Source organism: Sinocyclocheilus anshuiensis, unplaced genomic scaffold, assembly GCF_001515605.1.
Source record: "Sinocyclocheilus anshuiensis isolate Anshui unplaced genomic scaffold, SAMN03320099.WGS_v1.1 scaffold710, whole genome shotgun sequence".
NCBI classification, from domain to species: Eukaryota; Metazoa; Chordata; class Actinopteri; order Cypriniformes; family Cyprinidae; genus Sinocyclocheilus; species Sinocyclocheilus anshuiensis.
The window spans coordinates 113,889-125,739 of NW_015544201.1; the positions used below are offsets into that span (position 1 = coordinate 113,889).

The following is an 11,851-nucleotide window of genomic DNA, read 5'->3' on the forward strand; positions in this document are numbered from 1 at the left end:
ATAAACTATTATAACAATGTCATTATGACACACACACACACATATATATATATATATATAAATATATATACTGATTGTGAATGTTACTGTATATAGGAATACTGGGATTAAATATAGTAAATTGGAGTGAATCCAGGCAGCGGTGTGTGTGCTCTCTTCACCTTATCCTGGGGGAACACTTTGTCCCTTTTCTGCCAAGTCATGTAATGGACTCCCCTCAGTCGGGCCAGATCACGGTAGCAGCTCTCATCTTGACAGTTGTACCTGTGGAATACAGAAAGAGGGATGTTTTATGTCCCCAACTTAGCAGGCAGTGGCCCACAAAGCCTCCACAGACTCAGTTTGATGGATAACTGTTTAATTAGGCTGTACTTCACTGTCACACACATACAGACACAGTCAGATGCTTCCCTCCTCCGTAACACACACTGAAAAGTACATTGTACAGCACATAAGCTAGACTGCATCCACATGAGTATTGGGTAGATGTATAACATGACATGGGTGTCAGACGCACAGATGCACACTTGGGAATACATCCTAACACATGCAGATAGGTGTCGCAAAAAAAAAAAACAGCGCTCTGATGCGAAACGTGATGTGTTCATTTTATCAGTAGAGAAACAGAAAGAACGTTTTTTTAAGAAAGGATGCAACCAAATGCTCACGACTAGTGGTTGACGGAGGGTCTAAATATACAATTTTAAAAATCAGTCATTGGAGGACCTAGACTAATCGCCCACTTTGCTGTTTCTGCTGTTTCTATGTCAGGTGGTGATGACCCTTGTTTTAAGTTCTTTGAAGAGTCATTGGGATCAAAAGTACCGTTTGGTGTCAGTAAGTTGTTGTTGTTGTTTTTTTAAGAAATTAATACTTATATTCAGCAAGCACACATTAAATGGATCAAAAGTGACAGAAAAGGCATTTATAATGTTATAAAATATTTCTATTTTAAATAAATGCTGTTCTTTTGACCTTTCTATTTCTATTTTTATCAACCTGAAAAAAATGTTTCATTGTCTCCACAAAAATATTAAGCAGCACAACTGTTCAACATTGATAATATTAAGAAATGTGTCTTGAGCACCCAGTCAGCAAATTAAAATGATTTCTGAAGGATCGTGCAACACTGAATAGTGGAGTAATGGCTGCTGAAAATTCAGCTTTGCCATCACAAAAAATACAGTTTAAAATATATTAAAATAGAAAAGAGTTATTTTAAATGGTAATAATATTTCACAATATTACTGTTTTACTCTATTTTTTGATGAAAGAAATGCAGCCTTGCTGAGCAAAAGAGACTTCTTCCAAAAACATGAAAACATTTTGAATGTGTGACTTCAGCAAATGGTATAAACATTATTTAAACACTGTAAACTGTTACGGATAACTGTTTATATAAACTTGGAGGGTTTTAAAGTGCCTCTGAAACTTAGGAAAGTGAAGAAGTATTTACATTCCTCTGACTGACAGCTCTAGAGTACAGTATGGCCGGCCACACAGATCATATAGAAAGCAGAGAGATACAAAAGCCACGTACAATTCAAATATGACAGCCCAGTCGGGAAGAAAGAGGAGGTGGGTCAGTCCAGCACCATGCATCCCAATGAAGATATCAGAGTAGTGTGTGACACGGATCTGCTCCAGAAACGGCATCTCTCTATGAATACACATCACCTTTCAATCATGCAAGCACCAAACTCAACCATCTCCAAAGAAGTCGATACATTTAAAGCCAGCATAGATTGAATCACTCACTTGTATTTGTAATCCACCAGCTTGACCTCGAATAAAGGCACAGTCTTCAGAGCATTGATAAGCTGCACACACACACACACACACAGTGGGGATTCAGAGGGTGATTAACGAGACCTCACACTCATGTGGACAGAGGCCAAGCAAATCCAGGCTTTTTACCAAGCAGGGGTCTCCAGCAAATAAGAGTTTAAATGCGCAGCTAAAGAAGCAGATTGATAAATCAATGATGAGCAAAGAGAGAGAGAGCATTCACCTCCTGCTGGTTTATTATCCTACGGTACTCAGTGCTTCTTGCCAACAGTGTGACACGGACTTGGCCCTCCTGACAGAACAGAAGGACATCACAGATTTCATACATATTTCAACACATATTTGTATCTTAATATAAAAGCATAGACTATATACATTTTGTAACATCTATAATCCAGTTTAAAAAGTATTCAGATATATGAATGTATTTTACTTGGGTGGAAAAAGGGAAAGTAAATGGGCATAATATAAGAAAGATCTGGGCCTTACTGACACGAATAAAGACAAAGCGAAAGTATAAATTGTCCATCAGCGCCATCTAGTGGCACATGGTTAATCATGTCAACAACTAAAAAGTACATAATATATAACTAAACTATAATATACATATGACATTAATCTAAATATTATTGGAAATCCACCTACACAAAAGTCGGTGGTAATGACTTTTTAATCTATGCCTATAAAATTATATTATATTATAATATGATATAATATAATAATAAAGTATTTAAAAGTAATAATTGAAATTAATATTTAAATATATATAATAATAATAAATAATAAAATATATAATGTAATAATTATTTAAATTCATAATAAATACAATTAATCTTATAGAATTAATGCACAATTACAATTTAATTATTATTTATTTAAAAGTATCTATTTAATTTTTAAATAAAAATAAATAACATATGAAATTTAAATTGATAAGACTAAATTAATCTAATATAAAATAAAATAATCAATTTTTAAATAAAATAATAAATAATATAAGTTTAATTTATAAATAATAATAATACATTTTGATTAAAATTATATAAATAAAACATTTGATAAAATATAACTATAATGTTTTATAAGTACATTTTGTGAAGGTGAAATCTATGTTTGTTTATGAGCATAACAATTTCAAAATTAAGGCATGAAACAGTATAAATAGAGTATAAATTGTGTTATATATTTTACAGCAATATATTTTAGTATTTCATTCTTTCTCTATGCCACTGTATAAGAATACACTATAAGAATACAGGAATCAAATCCTGATCTGTTTGTACATTTGTGTGAGTGGATTCAAGCATATTTACCTTCGGTCCATCTTGTGGGACACCAAGTCGATACAGGACATGCTGAGAAAATGCCTTGAACAGCCCCTCACTGTGGCAGTCAGAGATCTATCAAATTACACACACACACACACACACACCTGTCATTTGCACACAGAAGGCAGAGGCACACAATCATTAATATGAGGATGATTTGAGCGACAGCACCAGATGAGTTCAGTCTCACACAAGGCAAATATTCTATATCATACACACAGCATCCGCCGATGTCATGCAGAGACGCATTAACATAGACAGATGACAGCAGATGAACATGATGAGATGAACAAATGCTAAATGGGGAAACAAGAAACACTTGAGAGCAACAGAGGCATGTGGAATACGTACAAGAGGGGTGTTGTAGAAAAGGCCGTATCGCATTCTTGGAAGGAGTGAGAAAAACGCATCTCTGAAACACACCTGTGAACAACACACTTTTAAATAAGCACAAAACCACTCAGATGCTGAGAAAAAAATGTTAAGTGATACTGAGTAAATGTGTTTTACCCTTTTGGAGTCAAAGTTTTTGAGGTGAATGATGTCATAATCGGTAAAAGCCCGCCATGTTTCACTGAACAGGTCTCCATATCCATACAAACTCTAAAAGAAAAACAACTAAATAAATGAGAGTTCAAAAAAAATTACAACAACCCACAGGTAATCCACTTGACTCCATTCCATCAATTAAAGGGGTCATATGATGCGATTTCAATTTTTCCTTTCTCTTTGGAGTGTTACAAGCTCTTGGTGCATAAAGAAGATCTGTAAAGTTGCAAAGACTAAAGTCTCAAATCCAAAGAGATATTCTTTATAAAAGTTAAGAGTCAACTACACCTACCTAAAACGGCTCATTCTAACACGCCCCCACATATCTACCTCACTATGTGGGAAGATTTGCATAATGCCGCCCAAATGTTCACTCAAAGAAAGAAGGTGTAACTTTTATTCTCGCTGTAGTATTGTTGCCGCCGCCGCCACGCCATGGAGACGCTGTGTGTTTCGTTGTGAAAGCGAAACTACTTTGTTTGGCCGCCCAAAAGAGGACGATATCTGCTTTCACCGTGAACGAAGCGGAGTCCAGCCCGGGGTCATCACATGTGGTTGCCGCAGAAATAATAATGTACAGTACGTGGAAAATAATGTGTTTTTTGAACCTTAAACCGCATAAACACATTTCATTACACCAAATACACAAAATAATGTTCTTTTTAGCAGCATCATATGACCCCTTTAATGTCTTGTGAAGTAAAAAGCTGCGTGATTGAAAGAAACAAATTAATCATTTAGGAGTTTTAACTTTAAACCATCACTTCTGTCCATAATCCATAATAACTCTTCCTCCAGTGAAAAAGTCCATCCCCTGTTGTTCTCTCACATCAAAATCTACCCACATGTTTGTTTAGAATTGTTTTCACTTGCAAACGGTGCTTATTTCATATTCTCTCCTGATTCAGATGAGGATTCATATTTTATAAAGCAAAGGTTTGAAGTTAAAAACTTATCTTGATGGATTTGTTTATTACAAAACCTGCTACGTTTCACTTCACAGGACGTTAATTGATGGACTGGAGTGGTGTGGATTACTTGTGGATTATTGTGATGTTTTTATCAGCTGTTTGGACTGTCATTCTAACGGCACCCATTCACTGCAGAGGATCCACTGGTGAGCACATGATGTAATGCTAAATGTCTCCAAATCTGTTCCGATGAAGAAACAAACTCATCTACATCTTGGATGGCCTGAGGAAGAGTACATTTTCAGCATATTTTCTTTTTTTGGCTTAACTATTCCAATTTTTGTGAAAACCGTAATACTTTATGAATAGAAAGTTCAAAAGAACAGCATTTGTTTGAAATATAAATCTTTTTAAATATTATAAATGTCTTTGCTGTGACTTTTAAACAATTTAACGTCTCGTTGTGGAAAGAAAATCATTTTTAATTTCTTTAAAACAAAAATCTTCCTGAGCCCAAACCTCTGTACAGTATTGTATGACAGCTTTGTGAAACCAAATCTCAGTCACATTTCTGCATATTCAAAATATGCATCATGATCGGCCATTAGACATGCAAGAACCAATTCATTTATTCAAACAGGCCAGACAATCGAACTAAAAGGCGTTACCTTACCTAAACTTCTCTCCTTAACTGGTTGGATTTCAAATTCTAATCATTTTTTTAATCTCTCTTAATCTCCTATTACAGCTACAATCCAACATGACCAATCAAATTCTGGACGCAGAGTTACTGCAGAGTTAATTCTCAAGTAAGTATATAAATATAATAATATTCTAGAGCAGCTTTTATTTGGCAATCTCATTTACATTGTTTCATACAAAAAAAGTCTCCCTCTTTCTCCACACCCCTTCATTCTTCCTTCTCTTCCTCACCCTTGAAATACCAGCATGTGAACAATAGGCAGGATAAGGTTTTCTCGTAAGTCACTTTATTTTCAGCCCACTGTTTCCTTTTTATCTTTCTCTTTTAGGAATTGCACACCTCCTGAAACTGTGGCAGTCGGTTTAAACAACAAACCTTCTGTTACAGTGTTTTCTAATCCTGACAAGTAAGAAACATCTGTTTGTAAGAAATGTTCTCTAAGCACTCATGGTTGATTTACTGGAGCGAACAAAGTTTGTGTGTTTAAGAGAAATGAATACTTACTGTGTCCCACATGACAATGTTTATGTCACGGCTGAAGGAATTGTTGAGGTGTTGAGAGATGTAGAGGTTGACAAAGTCACAGAAATGATGGTACATGTTCACTCCTGCAAAAGACAAGGTTTTTTTTAAACCTTAGCTTTTGTGAAGACTAAACAAAAAGACTAAACTAAACAACCCTCCACAAAAATATCACCTGCATCCAGCTTCATGAAGACGGTTGGTCTGTCGATTATAACATCACAATGGCCATCATCCAGGGGATGGAAGTCAAGTTCTGAGTACATCTGCAGCTCAGCAAACCTGAGAGAGGAAAAACAAGACATTTTCTTGGTACGTACATAAAAGTCTGTTAATTTAACTTAAATATATGCCTGCAAACTGATGTTTGATGGAAAACTACCTTGATAGGCAGGATAGTTCATCTAAAAGAGACAACTCTGTTATCATTTACTCACCTTCAAAGCTATTCAATTTATTTAAAAGACGGGAATATACAGTAGCTCACAGGTTGTATGGCTCACTTTTATGGCACTTTTTGTAAGTGGTAGTCATTGATCACGGTCTATTTTTATTATATGGAAAAGAGTAGCATGAACTTTTTTCAAACTCAAACAACAAATGGTTTGAGGTGAGTAAACGATGACAAAAAATTATATTTTGGGGTAAATATGAAAGTATTAGCACATACAGTATATATCGTTCAAATGTTTGAGGATGGTACGTTTTCTTATGCTTTTGAAAGAAGTCTCTTTTGCTCACTGAGGCTGCATTTATTTGACCAAAAATACAGCAAAACTGTGAAATATTATTACAATTTTAAATAATTGTAACTTATATTATATTTGTAACTTATATAACTTATAATAACTTATATTATTCCGGTGAAGGCAAAGCTGAATTTTCAGCAGCCAAAAGCTCTAGTCTTCAGTGTCACATGAGCCTTCAGAAATCATTCTAATATGCTGATTTACAACTCAAAATTTGTTTATCAAATGCTGTATTCAAATTTTATTAACTGACCTCAATTATTAAATTGTTTATTTATAAATGTTTTTACTGTCACTTTTGAGCAATTTAACACATCTTACAGAATAACAAAATTAATTTTCTTTAAAGAAAAAAACGACTTAGTTGCTAAATGTTTTGCAACACAGGTAACAAAAATATTAACACAAAAACATCCCATTTTTTTTATTTGGACAAGAGTTATTTACCAAGACTGAAGAGGACTCTTGTGCGTCCCTTCGGCGGCTAGTGCTTTACTATTAAGGATGCAGTGACCACCGATCTCACCCTGTTCCAGGAAATCCTCATTATACCTGCAGTGACAGAGGAAAAGAGATGGAGAGAGAAAGAAAGACAACTCATTTAGACAGGAAGTTCTCACAGTTGTGCCAAACAGAAAACAGTTTCACAGAGTTTAGCATTTTCCTTGACCTCTAACAACCCTAGAGGGGGTCACTGACCTCTCATGACCTCTGCGGGGACTCCTCAGGTCCAGGTACAGGTTTATGGCCCTGCAGAACCGCATATGACTGGTGCACTTCAGAGAGGAATCACCCTTTAAAAAAAGGTTTTAAACTTGTATTTGCATGTTTGTTCCTAGTATTGTTTAGACATGTTGAAGCAGTAATATTTGAAACAGCCCTTGTTGTCTTAAGCTCGGTGCTCATTGACTCAAAGCTCTGGAGGTGGGCCAAGAACTTCAGCTTTACCATGGTAAAGTCACAGCAAATGAGGTGAACAAACAGCACAGAGGAAAATGATGTAGAAGAAGGAAACTCACAGGACTCAAAGGCTTGCACAAAGTCTTCATCTCACTGAGACGCTCCCTCACATAGCCAAAATCTGCCTGCTTCCAGAACAGTTCCTGGGCAGCCTGAATAGAGTTTGCCCTAAAGAAAGAAGACAAACAGTAGCACTTTTTGGAGTAGCAAAAGACATTCAAGTCGTCTTTGTATTGAAAGTAAAGTCCTAAGATAAACTAAAGTCCTTGAAGTGCTTGAGTGATACCGTGGAAGAATAGGCTGTGCTCAAATGTTGAAACTTGTTTAAAAATAAATAAGGAAGAAAGTGTGTAAAGACACGGGTGTAAAGAAAGTGTGCTTCAACAAGGCGTACAGACATTTGGGGAACTACAGTTGACATGACATTCAAACAGTGACAGCAGTGATATAACTCCTCTGAAAAAATACAAATATTCAACATGTTTCTAATTCTTATACAAACCAAACTGTGTAATACTTCACAATAAAGTTTTGAACAAAAATATTAAAAAGCAGAACTGTTTTCAACATTTATAATAAGAAGAAATGTTGAGCACCAGGATCATGTGACACTGAAAACTAGAGTAATGGCTGCTGAAAATTCAGCTTTGCCATCACAGTCATAAATTACATTTTTATATATATTAGAAATAGAAAACAGTTATTTTAAATCATAAAAATATTTCACAATATTACTGTTTTTACTGTATTTCTGATCAAATAAATGCAGCCTTGATGAGCATAAGAGGCTTAAAAAACTTTTAAAAATTTTACCAACACCAAACTTTTGAGAAATAGTGTATATCTGCAAATATTGCTTGATATTCATGCCAAAATATCATTTCTGCCATCATTTATTAACCTCATGTGATTCCTACTGTTTGTGGTCCACAAAAGGAGATATTTTGTAAAATGTTAATGCTGCACTTTTCCATACAATAAAAATTGACAAAAAAATAAAAAATAAAAATAAATATATATATATATATATATATATATATATATACATATATATATATATATTATAAATTGTGAAATTGTGATCTGTGTTTCTTACCGATCAGCACTGACAAACACAATCTCAAATTTGTGCCCTGATTCTTTCACTTTCCGGTGCGATTCCACCAACACTCGGGTCACACCTATAGACAGAACATGGGCAATTAGACAGTTAAGTAGATAGTGAGAAAATATAAAAGTGTAACATGTACATGTTTAAATAGGTTAGCGAAGAAAGGCGTACCATCCTGAGTCAAAACTGGTGCACACAGGATAGCTGAACCTGTGCTCAGGGGAGCAGCTCTTTTCATACCCCCAGCAGGCCTTCTTGAGCAGCAGAGCATCCTGCCAGCCAGCAGAGACACACAAAGCTAAGAGAACATCCCCTTTATAATCATCTACAGCATATACACAACACTAAATGTTAGTGATAAAGTTAAAGCAATAGAGGCCAAAAAGAACAGCCTCTATTGCCCCGTTTGAAAACCATTATAGTTGACGTATGACAATGTCTTTGGAAAAATATCCCACTCATTTTTAAACCAACTTCAGCAGACATTCCATCAGAAACGAGAGAAATAGCTTACTTTAAAAGGGCAAAGCGAGTCCTCCTTGCATAGTTTGGCCAGTCGTTTGTTGTTGTGCAGAAAGAAAGGAATATGCTGCTGAGGCAGTGCCAGGCTGCTGTAGTCCAGCTGTGGTGTGCGGCTGCTGTCCTCCCCGCTGTCTGTGGCGGAAATGGTTTCATAAGTGCAGACCAGGCACAGAGCTACCAGCAGCAGCATAGTCCCTCAAGCCACATGGAAGGAACCACACTGGCTCTCAGCACCTACAATCATTTATGAGAAAGACAGAGAGAGAGAGAGAGAGAGAGACACGGAGAGAGGGAGAGAGAGAGCACAAGAGTGTTTAGAGAAAGAAAACGAATGGCTTATAGGGGAGGACAAACACCAAAGCTCTGGAAGTAACTATAGTGTGGGAACCTGCAAATGAACGGATCTTACTCCATGTGGAACTCCTACCACAGGAAATATTAGTGACCTTTTTCCTGCAATTGTTTAAGGAATAAGGCCAGGATTGAGGGAAATTAATAGAAAAACAAGTACACATTCTGCTCATAGCTGATGCACAAGGACCGTGGGAATTACACACATATATAAGCTAAGATGGAAATGATGGACATGCATGTAATTTGTTCTCTGATCTGGGGTGATGAGTAATTTTGAACCACAGCAGGGAGGATTTTTAAATAAAATCCTTATAAAATTATATTTTCTGACATGGATATATAAAAATGCTGTGTAAGATCATGAACTATTTTTTACTCATCCATAATGCCTGAACCTGTTATTATTTTTCACTAGCATTATCACTGTGTACCTGAATGGAATCAGCCAAAATTAATTTATTGCTCACAACTGATCATAGATAATTTCAGTAACACTTTATTTTAAGGTGTCCTTGTTACACATGTTACATGTACTTACTATTATAATAACAGTTAATTATGCATAATTACATGCAAGTAACCCTAAGCCAAACCCTAATCCTAACCCTAACCATATAGTAAAGTACATGTAGTTAATTAATATTACTCAGTACTTACATGTATAATTACACTGTAACAAGGACACCTTAAAATAAAGTGTAACCATAATTTCTTATTTACACACTTTATTAATACTGTACAAGCAAGCCTTAAAATTGTTTTATTTCCCATTTTTATTACAACAATTATTAAAAACATTTAATTTACTGTGTTATTTTGTACATTTCTAGCAATTAACATTAAAAAAAATCAAATACATTTAAATTAAAAATAAATAAAAATGAATTAGAGCCTAAATTAAATTACCATTTTATATTTACATAAATTTTATATTAGATAATATTTGATCAAATAATAGTCACAACACAAACATAAGATTTCTGACTTCAAAAATAAGTCATGTAATGTGTCATTTACTAAAGTGATTTGTCCATATTTATAAATTAATATAGTGTTAGTATCTTAATAAAAATCAATATTTTCTTTATAACTGATATTTAGGTAGAAGCTATGGTGATTTTTTTTTTTGCAAGAGAAAATTACTACATTCTTTGCTGCGTTGTCTTGTAATTATGACAACGTAATTACAGATTATTACATAATTAAAAACCCATGGGAAAAAACACAACCACAGTGTGCAAATGTGACCCGAGAACTCCAAATGAACCTATTAACGGAGCACAAATCACCATGGCAATCAAAGTTTACAGTAAAACTGTTGCAAAAAGACAGTTAACACAATGACAGAAAGATTCTGACAAGCTTCTGGCATTAATTAAAAGAGATGCCTTGTTAATTACGTATGATTTACAGTAGTAACAATAGCTGGAGTGTCTCTACTGTATGATTAGCACTGGATGTTGAACTATTAGATTAGTCACTTCTTAATTCAGTGTCTAATGATCTGTCTAGACAGGGCAGATCAGTTAGATTACCGGTCCCATACGCTTCATGGAGCAGCTCAATTAAAGATTCTTCAGAAGGGTAAATAATATACCATACTGGATTTTAAAACCTCTGAATTTCTGTATTTTTTTTTTTGGTTAAAGGAAGCAGTCAAACTACAGAGCTGCGAAACCCAAATGCACCGACACACAACGATGCCAAAATAACACATAACAAAAATATTAGTGCATAATAGTGCAAACTAATTTGAGGACCGCAGCAACCACAAAGACTTGACACGTTGCCAGGGTCAGAGGCTATAACAGCTCTCTCCCACCATCAATTATATCAACTGCCTTTACTAGCGCATAAGAAAAACCCAGACATATGCACAAAATAGCAAATTAACTTTGTTCCGACTTTTAGTAATTCTGAGAAAGTTAAAGTAAAAACAGCCAGAGTGCTAACAAAAAAAAGTAATTACATGCTTACCTCCTTGGAGAAACTAAGGAGAGGGAATGGGTGCATTTAGGGATGCAGACGCCATACTACCGGAAACTATCAGCCGGCATGTGTTACTGTTAGAAACCGCAAGAGGGCGCAGGAGTGGAACCTAATTTTACACTGTTGTTGATTCACAACGACCAAAACAGCTCTTTAATTAATTAATTAATTAATAATAATAATCATTACAACTAAAAATACGTAGTAATTAAACATTAAAAACACTGATAAAGCTGGAAAACAACGCAGAGATTAATAATAATCATAATATATTTGTTACTTTATAATTCTAAATATCTTTTTAAAAGAAATTACAGCAGAGATGAATAATAATATATTCGCTATTACATAAAATGTAATAATAA

At 34.9% G+C, this 11,851-nt stretch overlaps 1 protein-coding gene across 2 annotated transcripts in view; it reads right to left on the reverse strand.

Annotated features, from left to right (window-relative positions):
- LOC107696816 (EGF domain-specific O-linked N-acetylglucosamine transferase) overlaps positions 1-11,549 on the reverse strand; it is a 12,625-nt gene extending 1,076 nt beyond the window's left edge. Inside the window, exons 1-15 of one of the 2 annotated variants that reach the window (XM_016497317.1) lie at positions 11,475-11,549; positions 9,136-9,377; positions 8,793-8,893; positions 7,570-7,678; positions 7,250-7,344; positions 6,998-7,102; positions 5,977-6,083; positions 5,784-5,887; positions 3,627-3,719; positions 3,468-3,539; positions 3,102-3,188; positions 2,012-2,080; positions 1,759-1,820; positions 1,541-1,660; positions 162-264 (exon numbers count right to left, since the gene is read on the reverse strand). In XM_016497317.1, the coding sequence (XP_016352803.1) occupies positions 162-264; positions 1,541-1,660; positions 1,759-1,820; positions 2,012-2,080; positions 3,102-3,188; positions 3,468-3,539; positions 3,627-3,719; positions 5,784-5,887; positions 5,977-6,083; positions 6,998-7,102; positions 7,250-7,344; positions 7,570-7,678; positions 8,793-8,893; positions 9,136-9,333 (1,425 nt within the window). In that variant the 5' untranslated portion in view covers positions 9,334-9,377; positions 11,475-11,549. The remainder of the gene's footprint in view (positions 1-161; positions 265-1,540; positions 1,661-1,758; positions 1,821-2,011; positions 2,081-3,101; positions 3,189-3,467; positions 3,540-3,626; positions 3,720-5,783; positions 5,888-5,976; positions 6,084-6,997; positions 7,103-7,249; positions 7,345-7,569; positions 7,679-8,792; positions 8,894-9,135; positions 9,378-11,474) is intronic. The other variant, XM_016497318.1, reaches the window with a different exon arrangement.
- Between the last annotated feature and the right edge of the window lie 302 nt (positions 11,550-11,851).